Source organism: Melopsittacus undulatus, chromosome 12, assembly GCF_012275295.1.
Source record: "Melopsittacus undulatus isolate bMelUnd1 chromosome 12, bMelUnd1.mat.Z, whole genome shotgun sequence".
Lineage (NCBI taxonomy): Eukaryota > Metazoa > Chordata > Aves > Psittaciformes > Psittaculidae > Melopsittacus > Melopsittacus undulatus.
In genome coordinates, this window is record NC_047538.1 from 18,775,195 (window position 1) to 18,792,247 (window position 17,053).

General features: G+C 49.1%; 2 protein-coding genes across 5 annotated transcripts in view; both read right to left on the reverse strand.

Moving 5' to 3' along the window:
* On the reverse strand, window positions 1-2,960 carry CRYBB3 (crystallin beta B3). Of its 2 annotated transcripts, XM_034068267.1 has the most exons (6): window positions 2,746-2,960; window positions 2,468-2,547; window positions 1,262-1,380; window positions 965-1,097; window positions 716-858; window positions 1-245 (listed from the first exon to the last, which is right to left on the reverse strand). In XM_034068267.1, the coding sequence occupies exons 2-6, from the start codon at window positions 2,540-2,542 to the stop codon at window positions 80-82; spliced, it is 636 nt and encodes a 211-aa protein (XP_033924158.1). In that variant the 5' UTR covers window positions 2,543-2,547; window positions 2,746-2,960; the 3' UTR covers window positions 1-79. The 2 variants fall into 2 exon arrangements, with proteins under 2 accessions (XP_033924158.1, XP_033924159.1); XM_034068268.1 differs by lacking the exon at window positions 2,746-2,960 and having other exon boundaries at window positions 2,468-2,550.
* A 3,114-nt stretch (window positions 2,961-6,074) lies between these two features.
* Window positions 6,075-17,053, reverse strand: part of KIAA1671 (KIAA1671 ortholog) — a 45,890-nt gene continuing 34,911 nt past the window's right edge. For all 3 annotated transcript variants that reach the window (XM_034068150.1, XM_034068151.1, XM_034068152.1), the window contains 7 exons: window positions 15,780-15,898; window positions 12,069-12,324; window positions 10,607-10,781; window positions 9,873-10,000; window positions 9,371-9,510; window positions 9,129-9,211; window positions 6,075-8,657 (listed from right to left, as the gene is read on the reverse strand). In XM_034068150.1, the coding sequence (XP_033924041.1) occupies window positions 9,133-9,211; window positions 9,371-9,510; window positions 9,873-10,000; window positions 10,607-10,781; window positions 12,069-12,324; window positions 15,780-15,898 (897 nt within the window). In that variant the 3' untranslated portion in view covers window positions 6,075-8,657; window positions 9,129-9,132. The remainder of the gene's footprint in view (window positions 8,658-9,128; window positions 9,212-9,370; window positions 9,511-9,872; window positions 10,001-10,606; window positions 10,782-12,068; window positions 12,325-15,779; window positions 15,899-17,053) is intronic.

Genomic DNA, 17,053 nt, shown 5'->3' on the forward strand with positions numbered 1-17,053 from the left:
TCCAGCTCAGCGCTTTATTGAGGGTTTGCACATCAACATCCACCACGGTCACAGCAGCACCAGGGCCCTCGTCCCCCCCTCAGCTCTCCTCGAAGCTGCCGCGCTGGTGCCACTGCTGGTCCCGCACGCGGCGCACGGACTGGATGCGGGGCTGGTTGGCATCCCAGTCGTTCCAGTGCCGGTACTCGCCCTTCTCGAACACGTGCTGCCGGCCCCGGTACCCGGGGTACTCGTAGCCAACCCACCTGCAGGGATGGAGGCTGTGTCAGTGGGGCGGGGGCACATCCAGCCCCATGGCACAGCCCACACAGAGCAGGAGGGCAGCAGCTCTGTGCCATGCCAGGGACCACAGCAGTGCCGGTGCCTCTGCTGCCATTGATGGGTCTTTGCTCCAGCACCACCCAGTGCTCCTGCAGCCCACATGGGATGTGCCATTGTACTGAGAGGAGCTGGAGAGCCCAGAGTCCCACTGCTCCTGCAGCAGTGCAAGGAGGTGTCACACAGCCCTAGGGATGCTGCCCTGGTCTCCATCACTCCATGTGGACCAGGGAAAGGGTGGCAGCAAGGAGGGAAAAGGGATGTGATGGGCATGAGCACCATGGGAACAAGCAGCTCCATCCCTGCTGCTCCAGCATCCCTGACACCACCGGGGGGCACCAATTGCACCGGCACAGGACAGGACCTCATTGGGGTGCTCCGGTGCCCCCATCCTTACGTTCCATTCAGGGCCCTGACGCTGGCCACGCGGTCCTGGAAGCCGTGGGCCCAGAGACTGGGGACATCATCATCCACGATCTCCATCTTCCGCCCGGTGTATCCTGCATTCTCAAAGAGGTGAATCTTGTGGTCAGGGCTGTCCTGGGGGGAACAGGGAGTCAGGGGGTGCCCTTTGTGTCCCCCCAGCCCCCTGTGACCTCCTGCTTGTCCCTGGGGGCACAGAGCCTCCAACACAGCCATTACTCACGATCTGGAGCGGGCGGATGGACATGAGGCTGTCGCTGTTGTGGCTGTTGGACCAGGAGTCCCAGCGTGGGTAATCCCCCTTCTCCAGCACAAACTGCTCCCCGGCAAAGGCTTGGCGCTCAAAGCCCAGCCACCTGCAGGACCAGCACCGGGGGATGGCACCAGCACCAGGGGATGGCACCAACACCAGGGGATGGCACTAGCACCCAGGGATGGCACGGGTACCCAGGGATGGGATGGGTACCCAGCAGGATGCAGCATCGCAGGGGGATGCTCTCCCTCCCCATCCCACACTTACGGTCCAGACTCCACCTGGATGGATCCCACCTTCTCCAGCTCCTTCTCGGCAATGTTCGGGAGCTCCTCGGTCAGCTCACACTTCTTGCCCTGGAAGTTCTCCAGCTCATAGATGATGACCTAAGGCAGCAGAGATGCCATCGGCTGCCGCTGCATCCCCACTGCATGAGGTGCACACTGAACCCTGCTGGGCGAGCACAAGCAGGAGCAGAGGGAAGAGCTCCGGCCACGTCCCCTCTACCTCAGCTACCCCGTGCCGATGCTGCTGCTCCCCTGCAGCAGAGCTGGGCCCTGCATGTGCCTCTGCCCCAGTGCACAGCTCCGGAGCTTCCCTCTGCAGCCCTGTACTGGCCAAAGGTGTTTGCTCAGTGAAGCACAGGCTGAGGCTTCACCCCTGACAGGCTGGGACCAAACTGATCAGCTCAAAGCACAGAGACCTGCAGGGCTGGGGCTGCAGTTCTGACCCCAGGGCTGGTCAGGGCTCATCCTTTCCTCCTCACTGCTCCCTCCAGGTCCATCTGTGCCCCTGGCCTGGCACAAGCTCCTTTCTCGGTGTTTTCCTATGAGCCCTGCCATGTGCAGAGGCCACAAGAGCCTCCCTGGGACCTCCTACTCTCAGCTGAGCTGCAGGATGGGTTTGAGCCAGTGCCTGGGGCCAGAGCACAGCAGGGAGCAGGGCCTGGGGTCCCCAGTGCAATCTGGGGACCAGGAGGGCCTGGTACCCCCAACCCTGCACTAACAGGGTCCCAGCTGAAACCCTGAGCCCAGGACGAGGGCAGAGCCTCCTGCAGACCCCACCTGCTGTGGGTACCGGGGGATGGAGGTGATGCCATGGTCCTCAGGAGCTTCTTTCCATCCCAAAGCAATGAGCATCCCCATCAGCAGCAGCATCCCATTTACAGGATGTGCTGGCAGCCAGGATCAGCCTTCCCGAGCTGCAGGCAGGGCTGCAGCCATCCCAACGCCCAGAGCCCATTCACCTCCCACACCCCATGAGCACAAGCATCAGAACCCAGAACACCCCCGGGGGGTTCCCCCACAGCCGGTCCCACTGCACCAGTGCTCGAGTTAAACCCAGCTCAATGCACAGGCAAAGGGAGCAGCGACTCCTCCTGCCGGGCAGCAGCAAAGCCTTGGACGAAGCCTTCCCCCGGTCCCAGCACAGGGACCCACAGCATCCCCGGAGCCCATCCTGTCCCCCGGGTACCTTGTAAGTGCCTCCTCGCTCGCCAGCTCCCTCCCCGGTCACCATCTGCTCGGGGGGACTTTGCTGCTCGGTCATTGTGCCTGGAAAACCCAAAGGGAGGAGGTTAAGGGGGGGAGATGCACTGGGACACAGCAGGGGAAGCTGCTGGGAGCAGGCAGCAAAGGGAGCTCAGTTCCCCCCAGGGCAGCAGCTGGAAAGCCCCAGGGGTGCCCAGGCTGGAAGGAAGGGCTCCGTTATCCATCCTCTATCCCTCTGGCACACAGGCCCTGTGCCCTCACCCAGGCATCACCATGAGGCCAGAGAGCTATGACCAAACCAAGCCATCTTCCAAGTGACACCGGGTCCCTCTCTGTCCCTCACCCAGTTGCTCAATCAAATCACATCTAAAAGCCCATCCTTTGTTTCCAGCAGGAATTTCTGCTTCCAGCTGCTGCCATTTCTCCCCACTAACATAAATCTGACATTCCCAGTATCCCGGCTGGTAGGACAACAGTGAGAGCCCATTGCCGCTCTGCAGGAACATCTCCCAAAGCTCCTCCTCAAACAGGAAACCCATTGGAATGCGCCTGCCCCACAGGGCATGGGGCTGGCAAGAGTTAATAGGAGAGGAACAGGAGAAACCATCCTCAATCCAAGCCAAGCATTGCAGATGCCAGGACCTTGCCTCAGGCCGGTGCTCCCCTATCTCCCGTCCCAGGCTGTGGGTACCTCTCCGGCTCGGTTCCGCTCTGCGCCCGGCGCGGGCACCCTCCTATTTATGGTCTGCTTCTGTCCAGAGCAGCAGATTGCCCTGGCGCTGATGCAGCAGCTGCGTCCACCGAATTCCACCCAGGAGATCCCAGCTCAATAGCACTGGCTCGCAGCACACCATGGAAACAGCATTCAGGTGCCCCCGGCGCTGCCCGCACAGGAGATTAACGTGGATGTGAGTACATCAGCACGTTCACACTGCCTCCGGCCAGGGAAAACTCTCCCATCAGCAGGAATGGGCCTGGAAACCAAGCACAGCACAGAGCAAAGGCATGCAGATGGTCATGGTTTGGGCTGGAATGGAAGGAGAGACCTGGGGGCTCTGCTGGTACCAGGGCAGGATTGGTCCTCAGGATTTGGGGTCAGGATCAGGGCTGCTCCTCAAGGGGAAGTTACCTCCATCGAGCTCCTTTTCCTCCTGTACCTCCCAGTCCATCTCTGGTTGGGAGCCAAGGGCATTGCACGTGGGGCCATGAACCTTCGGAGGTGAAGCACAATCGAACAGGGCACATGCAGCCCTTCCACACCAAACCCAGCACCTTCCCTCTTCAATGGGCACAAACTCCACTCAGCTCCACACCTCTCCAGTCACTGCACCTCCTGCAGGGCTTCCCACCTGGGTCTCATCTTCAAGGTGATGCAGAGGAAACAGCTCCCAAAGCCCAGGTCCACCCGGCCAGGTTGGACAAAGCTGGAGTTTGCCCACAAGAGAAGTGATCAGAACATGGGCTGCAGCCCTGCTGCCCAGTGCTGCCCAGCTCCACCACATGGAACCCAGCTGGGGTGGGATGAGGGGCTTGGCAAGGGGAAGCTATCGTGGTGGCTCAGCACGGTACAAGCCTGTTTGTGGCCGTGATGCTCACAGAGAGCCTGACACTGTCAGCAGTCCCACACTGCCCATTCCCATTGCAGCTCCTTTGCACAATTCCCCTTTGCATGTGAGGCTGCTTGGCTGTAAAACACCAAACCCCTTCCGCACAGGAGGGCACCCAAAGGCGAGCCTGGGCTGGGTTAGTTTGCCTCCTTCATCAAACACAGCAGCATCCGGCTCTGACTGATGGGAAGCACAGATCTCTTCCCACCAGCCTGTTCCCGGCCAGCTCTAAAGTGCCCATGCATCTTCCTTTGCACGTTGATAAGGCAATTACAGGAACATGACAGAAGGGGCACCAGATCTCACCGATTTCCCTTCCTAACAGAGCTCCATTTCCTTCTGCTGTCAGCCCCTTAAATCCCTGTGAGAAATGGTTATAGTGTTGGAAAACAGATTGGTTTTCCCTAATATCTGCTAAGGCTGGATGGGAATGGTAATGGTACAGTACAATACACAGCAGCCAGAATATCTTTATTACTTAGGAAACTGCGTAGTACAAAATATTCTCTAGAGCACAATATATTTATTGTGACCCATATTTACATAAGCTATAAGGCTATGTGGAACAATATAAAATGTTAATCTATACAGTAGCTCCTTTAAAAACAGGCTTCATACCATTGTGTTTAATAGATACCATCGTGCTTTAGAGACTGGTTTAGGTTGAAGGGACCTTAAAGTCCATCCAGCCCCAACCCCTGCCACAGGCAGGGACCCCTTCCACTGGAGCAGCTGCTCCAAGCCCCTGTGTCCAACCTGGCCTTGAGCACTGCCAGGGATGGGGCAGCCACAGCTTCTCTGGGCACCCTGTGCCAGCGCCTCAGCACCCTCACAGGGAACAGCTTCTGCCTAAGAGCTCAGCTCAGTCTCCCCTCGGGCAGGATAAAGCCATTCCCCTTGGCCTGTTCCCTACATCCCAGCCCATGCAGGCAATCCATGCTCTCCATGGCTTCACTGACCGCATTCAGGACACCACATGGACCAGCAGAGCTGTGGATACACAGTTCCTCTGGCTCCACAGCATCCAGTTAAATGTCTGCCAAAGGTTCTCTCCCATCCCATTCACAGTAACACAAAGGGCAACCACTCTGCGGTATCAGCACCAGGATTTTCACAGAAGGGGGAAAAGGCTTCGAGACAGCAGCACCTTTCACCGGGACACAGACTTGAACACGGTGTATTTAAACTGTTTATATGATATTTGCCTTACAACTGCCCTGATCCCCACTAAGCTCTCTTGCTCTCCTTTTAACACCCAGACATCAAACCACATCCTTTCTTTAATACCTAAGCCAGGAGGCCTATTCCAGTGTGTTTGCACAAGTCCTAAAGGTTATGAGCGAACGGATGCTGCTGCTCCAGATGAAAGGGCCAGGTGAGGGTTTGCCTTTCTGAACGTGACACCCAGTGTTTAACAGCTCCCCAGTAACTGTTTGCAGAGGGTGAACAAACCCTGTGCAAGCAGAAGGAGGGGGTAATTCCTATAGGGGCACTTCCAGACCTCAAAGGCTGAAGAGCAGAAATGTTGCTTTACTCCACAGGAAGTAAAACCAAAGCAGCGAAGCTCTGAGCAGCTCAGGGCTCATATTTGAGCTGCACAGACCTCAGAGAGGTGCATCTGCAAACAGGAAAATGACAGGGATGGAATCCACAAGTGGGATTGCAAGGAAACGGAAGAGGATGGTTGTGTAAACCCTCACACTGAACTGGAGGGATCCTGGTAAGAACAAGTGCAGTGCAGCAGAAACGACTTCTAAATTCCATACACTTAGACTCTTACAGAACATCGGGTAGAGATGCTGGAGTGCCAGGATCTCCATCACGCTTGTTATTACTCAGCCTCTGTTAGGACAAGAGCTGGATCCTGCTCTAAGGCAGGTTCCAGTAATCCAAGAGGACTCATCCCTCAAGTGCTGAGGTCAAGAGCTTGCTCCCATCTTATATTAACAGCAAAAGAACTACGTGGCAACAAAAGCAAGAGTGTAACAAAGTCAAACAAGCATTATTTGGAATTGAAATAGAATTATATAAAGTGTATTACAGAATGTTCTATCAGGTAAGTAGTAATAATATATTTATATATCTTTTATTACATAGCGATAACCTGAAGAGAAGGGAGTAGGTATTTAATCCATGTACAACATAAAGAAATGATAGAGCAGAAAAAACACCTTCCCATTCAACAACATTCTAAAGATGCTTTTTAATTAGACATTTAAGCATTAAACATTTCTCAGTAGTAGGTTAAACTACTAAATACAGTAAGGTTCAGTGCATTGTCCAAGCAGATGTGGAAATGCATACACATTCAAAGGGCTTTGTGGAAACCTGGTGTTAATCCCCTCAGGTTCCTCAAACACAGAGCAAACACTTCAGTTACACAGCCTCTGGCCTTCATTTATGAGACCAAGAACCAGTAAATCCTCCAGCTCTTGGTAATGCAACACTCTCACCCTGCTGAATTTGAACATGGAGCCTGGGCAAATACTCTGGTGAGCAGGGGGAATTTACCTGATTTCTAGGTACTGTTTGAAGTCAGCCCCACTTCGTCTGAGTAAGCAAAGCATCACTGCTCCTCTCACATCACTGATGGAACTGATGGTACCCTTGAGTGCTGCCATCACAAAACACATCCCAAAAGACACACAAGCAAAGCTTAAGAGTCACCATTTCCACCACCAGCTAAAGAAGAGGGAAGGAATAATGTGCAAGTGAGCTGAGAGCAGCTCTTTAGTAGTGGTTGACCGCATCCAACGGGAAGCCCACCTCATGGCCCAGGTTAAACCCATACAGAATGAAAGGCTTGGCAGAAATTTGGGGTGATTGTTTCTTATCTGGGGCTGTGAAACTTGAACACTGCAACAGCTCCGATGTGAAATGGGGCAAAGCAGCGAGGAAAGGTTTTTTTCCCCTAAAAGGAACATATTCATTTCATCTCCATTAAGTACAGGGAGCTGCTATCGGAACTAAATCTGGGAGAGAGATCTGGGCATATGGGACTTGTCTCCTGACATACTGCTGTTATTTCCTATGAGCAGACTGGGACTAAAATTCCCCTCCTCTCTGACTCCTCCATGAGAAGAATTGGCACATGGTTTTGGCAGCTACAAGCTTGATAGACAGCAGAGCAGGCATGCTCTCCGGCTCGCAGATGCACCGCTGCGGTGACCCCAGGAAGATCGAGCTTTCCGAGACACTGATTGTAATAGAAGGAAAATGAGTTCAAGTGCTGGTGCTTTATCATTAATATCCAGAGAAACCCAAAAGCAGGACACGGGAAGGGCAAAGGAAGGAGCAGCCCCTGCTCCCACCCCAGCCTCGGCACTCGGGCCTTGAGCGAGGAATACTGACACGACAATAACCTCCCTCGAGGGGCTACATCTTGGAAAGGGTTACTGGAAAGAGCACTTATTTGGGGAGAGAATAAAGTATGTCTGACATGGACACCTCGGTTGCTGTTTCAGAATCTGTATTCAAAGATATGAACATACTTGAGATATCAGTGGCATCCGTAACACCCGTGTTGTGCATGAGATCTATGCCGCTATTAGAACATCGGTCTTAGCAACAGGAAAGTAAATGATCTGAGAAGCTGAAGATCACATTGAGGTTATCCCATAAAATCAGCATAAAAATAAAACCTTAAACCTGGTATTTACAGATTAACAAATAAAACTATGAAGTGGGACTACCCAAACTGCTATTAAAGTGACATTCAAGAATTAACTGGAACCCTGATATGAGTGTAACATCCTCCCTCTTCCCTTCCTTTTTTGTTATAAAAACAGTATTTACACAGTTATGGTTTTCAGAGAGAACTGGTTGACGTTATTGCTCGATCCTCTTTAGGAAGGACGCTCCAAGGAAGCAATTATTCCACATGCTGACAAAACACAGAATATACCATTTCATAGTGACAAAGTCAACATCGTGTTCATCTAAAAACGACCCCATCTGCTGGCTCAGCAGATCACATGGAAATATAAGCCAATCAAAAATACATTTTACAAAAAATACTCAAGTTTCCTTTGCAATATGGCAGTAAACATCATTTGTTCGCTCACTCGCACCTTCCACAGGCTTCAGCCGCAACAGGAGCTCACTAGTTTTTCCACAAAAAAAACCCAAAAAAAGATAAATCTGATTAAAATTGTTATTTTCATAACCAAACACAAAGCCCAACCTTCCACCTGATGTGGCTACCAGCAGTCACCCTTCTGAATCGCTGAAAACCTATGGAGCAATGTAGTCTCTGTTCAACAACGAGCGACTTTTCCACTCCTAGATCAAGTATTCCCATCTTTCCTGACTTTCTGAAGGGCTACCTATGACCCACGGGTTCTTCCTTCAGGCAGGCCTAGGTGACTGTCCTCCCACATCCAAAAAGATCCAGCTTTGTATTTGACTATGAAGATGAAGCAGCTTTCTCCACGAAACAGGAAGGCACCATGCACATAGCAGTTGAGGCAGGAAGCAAACAGCAGCAACGTGACGTGTGAATTTTAGGTTCAGATGAGTTAAGGCTTCTGTTAAACTTCTTCATCTTCTTCTAGTTAGAATCACTACCTGCAAAGAAAGGAACACTGGAGTCATGGGATGACACGGTGAAGAACACAGTCAGGCCCCTCTCAGTGCAACAGGAAAGCCCCCACAAACCAGTCCCACTGCTGTAGTGTTGTCTGGGTCTCATGCTGCTTAACGTGCTAAATGAGCTGCCCAGGATGCTGCTGAAGGTTTTCAGACTGTGTGCAAGCCTCAGTTACTCAGTGACAGACTCGTTCTGGCTTGATGGAAGCACAAACAGCCTGAAATCAGCTGCAGACAACCAGGGGATCAGTGTCACCTGTGAATGAAAGCTTCTCTCCTAGAAGTGAATCACTTCTTCAGCACAGAATTACTGCACATTCCTGGGTGCACGCTTGTTGGTAAGTCTGCTTCAGTGTTTATGCTCACAGAGGTGTTTTACTGCCATGGTAAGGACACATTTTCCATGTGTTTCTCTCTCACTGCACAGCCCCTCTTGCTGTCAGAAGATACCTTTTCAAACCTGATTCTCATAATGGCTCTGTCTCTTCTTTGATTTCAGCTCCTTCAGCCACTGAGGAGACTTTTCTTCTGACCTACGATACAAAAAACCCTTCTTCAATTATAAAAATTCATTACAGAATAAAAAAGGAATATCCCATTTCCCCCATGAGCCCTGAGAAGTGCATCTGGATTATGGTTTTCTCCCACCAACACGACTTTAGCATCTTTCCGACGCCGAGGAAGCCTCTCACCTGTCCTCCTTCTCTACACTGGAGGGCAGCACTCTGCCACCGGGAGTTCCGAGCTGCGCTTGTGGTTTAGGGGATTTGAAGGGCTGAGCAGAACTCACTTCAGCAGGGCTCTCCGACCCTTGTCTTCTCCGCAGCTGGGCCTGAATACAGACATAAAGACAAGGGCTGCTCGTTAAGGCAACATTCAGATGGTGTTTGGAATGGAAAAGGGATTTCTGAGATTTACAAAGCCACAAGGATCCATGGCTGAAATCACTGAAGGGATTCCTTACAAACCTTGCAGGCTCAAAAGCATGTTTGCCAATGCAAAGCTTGTGTTGTTCCAAATCACCTCGTATTTCTAGCCAAGAGTTAAAATAAGACAGATAACCAGGTGGTTTTTCCACACCTCACACCCACCCTGCAGACCTCTTCAGCAAAACCTCCGAGCTCTGCTCCTGGGGGGGATCTGCAGCTCCTGACCTGGTTTAACTCTCAGCTGACACCTTCTGCCTACACGCACCTTGAGAACAGAATGATCCATTCCTGGAAACACGGGGAGTCTCTGGGCCTGTACAGACGGGGACCTCGCAGGATGCTGGACCTTGTCTCCCTCATCGGAGTCCTCCTGTTGCATAGTTTGCTTCTCTTCTAATTGATTGTTTGAAAGAGAAGAAGCAGAGGAGAGGAAAAGCCATTAGTCAGCAAGCTTTCTCATCTGTACCTTGCTCTAGATCTCCCCTTCCATTCAAATGTGTATTAAGAGTTATATTAACACACAACAGGACTGAGCTCAGTGCTCCAACAAACATACTAGGTACTCAGCAAGAGAAAGATTCCTTGCTGACAGATGAGGGAGCAGAAGGCAATCCTAATTTAATGGATGTTGCTGCTTCTAAACATCTCGGTTGATCCCATAATGTGAGATAAGTTTCAGTGTGAAAGAATACATCCAACTGCAGCGATTTCCAAACTCAGCATTTCCTCAGTGACCAAAAGCCAGCAGCCAGAAACTCAGGGAAACTGCAGCAACATTGTCCTTCACCCTGCTCTTCTGCAGGTCTGGTGCTGCAGCTTCCCTTGCTCCAAAGGCTCCAAGGAATGGAGGGGGAGACTTTATTTAGGGGATGGCCCAGAGGCAGGAGAAGGAAGCTGCTGTTAAACCTCTATCAACTGCAGGTATGTTGTACCAGTTAGAAATCCCTGCCCTGGCAACCGAACGGATCCGAGCTGGTGATTTCAGGTAGTGAGGGATACCTGTGGAATCTTTAAACATCCAGGTACTGTCTGGTTCTTCTGTCAAAGAAAATCTGTTCTCAAACTCCAGCCCTCTGCTTCTTCTAAGGGAGTGGGAAATGGGCGCCCGGCGCCGTCTCTTCTTGCTGAGCTGCACACGCGTTTTCAGAGCACTGGAGTCCAGAACAGTGGTTTGCTGGGAAGAGAGACAAAGCCTTGACTTTAACCAGCTGGAAAATAAAAGTCATCTGCTCCGTAATGGTTCTGCATTAACCCCTTCAGTTTAATTAAACTGTAGATATTTGCCTAATTATCATTCTTGTAGTTACTTAAAACTACATTAAAGAGAATTTCTAATGAGGATAAGTTAGATTGTGGCTAACTGGGTGCCCTGCTGCTTCTTTGATCTCTCTTGGCTGTGGATGCCTGATCTGCATGACTTATTTTAGCTAAATTAATAGAAAACTAACTGCAATCAATAGGATTTTGGTTCCTTCAGTGTTTTCAGATCGCAGCCTTGCTCGCTAGTACCAGCTGAAGGCAGAGAAGATAACTGGGACCTAAACAGAGCAACTACATTAAATTCTCTTGCAGCAGAGTGCTGGGATTTCATTGTCCTGATGGGCTGCCATCCACAGACACCTCCAGCTGCTCACCAGGAACAAGGAAGCTGTTATGTTGCAAGTGAAGTGTCAGAGCAGTCACAAAAGTTCTGTGCTCAGTCTTTTCCGACACATCCATCTCTGGCTGTGGCAGTAAAGTCACAACAGTTACAGGGCAAAAGAAGGAGCTGTAATTTATTTGTTTAAAGCAATTTGTTGTGAGAGACGTGCTGGTAATGAGCAAACAGCACTGAGCCTCCTCCCCTCCTTCAGGAGAGGTGGTTTTGTGCCTCTTCAAGAGGTTTCAGGTCAGGAGGAAACTCCTCATTAAAACAGCATATTGCCAGCTGAACTTGCAGCTAGTCATGCTTTAAAGAGATACCTTTATAACCACAGCCGAGGAAATCGCTGTTCTTACACTAACTGCAAAGCTCTTAAGGATGAAAGAAGTCCCTTAAAGGGCAATTGTAAGTGACTTCAGATGGAGGGCAATTGTAAATGAGAAAAATATGAGTCAATGTCTTCATAGCAGGGCTCATAGCACGGCCATCAGTAGCTATTTGTGATATTTGCTTCCAGTGTTCATAAAGCCATTTAACTCTTCTGTTACAGCTCATCGAGGAGCAGAAACAGCAACTTTATTAAGCCACTGGCAGACATTACCCAAGGCCAATAGCTCTGGAATCTCTCAAAAATCTAAGCACTAAAGAAACTAGAACAACTTCGTACCTTTGACCTTAAACTTTTCAGGCAGGAAGTCAGTTGGGAAAACTCCATGGGAGAAAGAAAAGGCAGAGGAAGACTGAGCGCAGTTTCCATTGAGATCAACACAGGTAACTATATAGTTAAGGAAGAAGTTGTTACCCATTACGGTAACTTACATCAATGAAAGAGAAGTCAGTGGTCTTTTCATCAGGGTAGGTGTCTCCCGAAGGAGGTAAATCTGTGCCATCAGTAGAGTCCATGTCAGTGCTGGATCGATCCAGACTGGTGCTCCTTTGGTCTTTAGAGAAGTCATGGTGATCAGCCAGGGAGGCAGCTTCAGTCTGTGAGGACAGTGAGGATGGGTGGCTGTTCGGAGGCTGCTTTCTTGCTGAAATGACATCGTTTTCCAAGGAAGGAGATTCGGGCACAAAGCTGCAAATGAAGACAATGGAATCTGAGAGACAAATACAAGCCAGGACAGTCTGGATCACACACGCTCAGCAGATGGTAAAGAAAGGTAGAACTAAAACAAGAACCAAAGGCATGTCTGGAGGCAGCAGGTACCAGCAGAAAGGGTATGGATCACTTTCATTAGCACAGCTTTTTATCCACATGGATTTACAGTGTACTGAATAATGCAAGTACGCAAACAGATTGGAATAATTGGACTGGAAGATTCTTTTATTGCTTGGGGTTTCTTCTCCCCAGCACAAAGGCCCCTCTAAATATATATACACACAAACAAGATGAGGGAAAGAGCAAGGAAATAACAGCTAGGAAGTAAACCCCACAGTGATTTCCCTGTTTAATATAACAGCAGCAGACCTTACACTTTGGCACTGTGTACATGTGAGACCACTGTGGAAGGGTAATGCCCTGCTTGCAGGCCTCAGGCAAAGAGGCACTCAGAAAAGATTCTTCTCCTTTCTCATCCAAAATAATCTCAAATACATATAAATGCTTATCAATCCAGAACAATCAATACTCTTCCTGTAAGTGGGTTCCTGCAGGACACTAGGAGGTACTTGCAGAGCTTTCAAGATCACTTGTTCATGTTCCCTTCTCCCCAGCAGGGCACTTTTATATATATAATATATATAATATATATATATAATATGTATTATATATTCTATACATTATAATATATTATATCTATTTTATACATCATATTACATACACATTATATATTATATATACATATATATGTGCATATATACACACACAGATATAATACTCAGATTGCATTTATTTAAATTCATATGAGCCTATTACAAACGTAATAGTGTATATTTCATAGAGATATGTGGGGGTTTAACAAGAGCCTTTTGTTACTGAGAACCTTTTCTTCAGCAAATATCCAGGAAAACTGTTCAAAACCCCTCAAAACCTCAACACTTACGCAGGAACACACAGGTTTTGAACAACAGACCTTAGTATTTGGTACAGTCCAATGGTGATCTCAGAGGAAAACCCTCAGGAGCTGTTGAATAACAACGTTCTACCACGCAGCAGTGCATGGTGTATTTCCAGCCTGGCAGAGCAAACCCTGCCCGCAGGGTGTCCAGCACATGGGCACAGTGAATGCCTCTTCCCTCCTTCCGTGTGGGCCCCGGGATAATTAAGCAATGGTTCTAATGAGTTCCAGAGGGAAGGGTTTGTCTGCTGGTTTTGCTTTGAATTGTATTTGCTATCTGCAGCGTTAGGCTTTAGATCCACTAGAATATGGAAGATGATGTATTATGCATCTTCTTCTATTACTTCATTAAGATTCCAAGTTTTATGAGCACATCCATAAGCTACCAACAGTGTGCAACTGGTGCCATTTACAGACACTTGCTTCTCTGGAAACCTATCCTACATCCAGCCCACACAAATGCCAGCAGCATGGGCACCACACGTATACAGTAAACTGAGATCAATCCTCACTGTCAACTGTAATTAAATTTCATTCATTTTAGCAAGCCAGTGCTGAGAGGCCATAAAGAATGTGTTGTTTTATCACACAGAATTAGGAGTCAAGGCTAATTTCACATGATGGTTCCTAATCTGGTTGGAACTGGATGAGCTTTAAGGTCCCTTCCAACCCAAACCAGTCTGGCATTCCATGAATCTATGAAAATGCCAGAGGCTGGAAGGTCTTCTGGCACAGCAGCACCAGGATGGTGATGTTGTTTTGTCCCTGTTGTCATTATATTCCTTGTTTGCTCCCCATGTGCACCCAGGTCACTGTGTGCTCAGTGTGCTCAGTTCAGCCATGGACACACACTGCCTGGGCAGGAGTATCAAGGTGCCCAAGGAACACAAGCTGAGGGCTGTCTGGCTGGAAAGATATCCAGTCTAAGGGAAGTGAGCCAGGCAAAACAGGAAGGCTGAGTTATCAAAGTCTCCTCTAAGTTCCTGCCTCTGGCTGAACAGAGAAGGGGACAAGCACTGCAGCAGCAGAGCACAGGAACATGCTCCATCACCCATGGCAAGAGCAGCAGAACAGCTGCCCCTGTCCTTATGACAAGGCCTCTGATTCATAAAACAAACTGCAAGCAAAATGCAGATTCCAGGAAGATTCCCATTATTATTACTTTAATATTTTAGAATACGTTATTCCCATTCCTCTGTTTGAATGAATACACCAGTAATTCCCCTGCAGTGAGACCTAAGTCAAATTAAAGCAGAGCAAGGGGGTGGCAAAACACTGAAGAGTCCCTATACTGTCACCATTACACTGTAAACACAGAAGAAACCAAACATTTCTTAGAGTGGAAACAAAGCTCCAGGACATGGGCACTGAGTTCAGCACTTTCATGAACCAGAATTTCCAGGTGGAGCTTTTCATATGAGGAAGAATCCCCCAGGTTTGAAGCTGCATCCAACTGCCGTCTGTTGCGGAGCTGCGACAGCACCGCTGTTAAGAAACTGCTTTCATAAAGTGCCTTTAACATCCTGAAATCAAAGTTAATTTAACAGGAGGCTTGGATGTCACTGCTGGCGTGTCAGTGAGCTCACTGACTGCAGCCTGAAAGCCACCCTCAGCTCATAAGCAATAAAATATTTATAACACATTGTTCTCCAGCATAGAACACACCAAACATAATTGACACTAATGTCTGCTGTAAGATCTCAGCAAGTATAGCATTAAAAACCCAGATAAAATGCTATTTTCACACTGCACTGAGCGGAGAGGATATTGGCTCAGTGTAGATGAAGCTATAATTTACACAACAGGTGTAAGTTACAAAGTCTCACACTTCAGTGCTCTAGGTTTATTTCACTAAATCAGGTTAATAGAAGAAAAGCATCTGTAATACCAGCTTTCATTCACCTGACAGCCCTTAGAGCAGCTTCCAGGCCTAAAGAAGCCAAAAAGAAAGCTGGAGAGGGGCTTTGGCCAAGGGGAATGGCTTGAACCTGCCCGAGGGGAGACTGAGCTGAGCTCTTAGGCAGAAGCTCTTCCCTGGGAGGGTGCTGAGGCGCTGGCACAGGGTGCCCAGAGAAGCTGTGGCTGCCCCATCCCTGGCAGTGCTCAAGGCCAGGTTGGACACAGGGGCTTGGAGCAGCTGCTCCAGTGGAAGGGGTCCCTGCCTGTGGCAGGGGTTGGAGCTGGAGGAGCTTTAAGGTCCCTCCAACCCAAACCAGTCTATTCCAGTCCAAGCAGGTATTGTCACTGATTCTAGAGGTGGTGATGCTGCATTCTCACTGAGGGTGGAGTTTACATTTCAAAACTGACTGCAGTTTGCAGACATTAAAGGAATATTTCTTCGCTGACAGACTGAAACCACATGGTCACTGAAGCCGAGCATGAAGCTTCAGAGAAGCCCCATGCACACCCAGGCCAAGGTTTCTCTCCTCACTCGGCCAAGCAGAGCTGTGCTGGTGGGACCCGGTCCCCTTACCTGTCCCCGCTGTGCCGTGGGTTGTTCCAGGTGCCGTACTGGCTGTCGGGCTCCTGCACGAGCGTGTCGGTATCCTTGGCTCCCGCAGGCTGTCTGGAGAAGCACTGCTTCAGCTGATCCTGCAACGACACCAGCAGAGTTCTCAGCATTCCTTCAGCCCCAGCTCAACCATTAACAAAGGGTTCAGTTGCCACAATGGGCTGGAACTCACCAATTCTGCTTGGTCACCATAAAGCCAGGACTAAACTTGCTTGTTATGAATTTGTTTCCAATCCCTATCTCCCATTACGAGCCATTGCATTCTTGTAATCACTACCTATAGAGTATTTATCAATACAAAGAGCTGCTTTCTGCATTGAAAACGTGGCATCTGTGTTAAGCCCCATACTTGCAATCCCCAGCAGCCGTGGGACAACACTCCCTGACCTGGACAGTAGATGACCCAACACACATGAGCATCTCCTTGTCATTGGAAGCCAGTATGTCCCACCAGCTGTGACTGATGTAACTTCTCTCTATGCAGGGTGTATAGACAGTATTACCTGCAACCACTCCCACTGTTTCTAGCTAGAAACACAGCCTGAAAAGCTTAGAAACAGGAATGGGAGCAGCAGAAAAGCAACTTCATTTAATGGCATTTAGGAGACATTGTTTATAATGGGTGTTGTGTTATCACCAATGTGATGGTTAGAAGGAGAAAGCATGGATGGCCCAGATAACACCGCCTCAGCAGCAGCAGCAGAACATCTAGATGCAAATGTATTGCTCCTCTAAAGGCTCAGCAATTCTTAACTGGGAATTTGAAAGTGGGACCTTGGAGGTGCCAGGGAAAAATCCATTCCTTCCTCTACAGGTTTACCTGTCAGGAAGTACGAGATGACTTTTCAAACACAATAGAGGCTAGTTAAAAAAGATGGATCATCTTCTCTGCTTCCATCCTCCTTCGGCCTTCATACTCTCTGGATAGCACTTAATAGTTTGTATTAACTTTTGGGTTTTAAATTACCAGTCAAAATCACCCAAATTCTGAGCACTACACCTACGTACTATTGTGTTTTATGGGTGAGATGCTTTTAAGACGCAAGCAACTCCAATTTGATGATAGGGATACATTTGCATTTCTCGGCATTGACATTTTACTTGGAACAACCTGATGTTCCAGGCAAAGAGCACGAATGAGGAACAAACTGGGATCACAAACCAAAAGCTGTAAAACATGACAGACTGGGAGAATAATATAGGACACTGAATGTAGCAGAGTGACAATGTTGAGG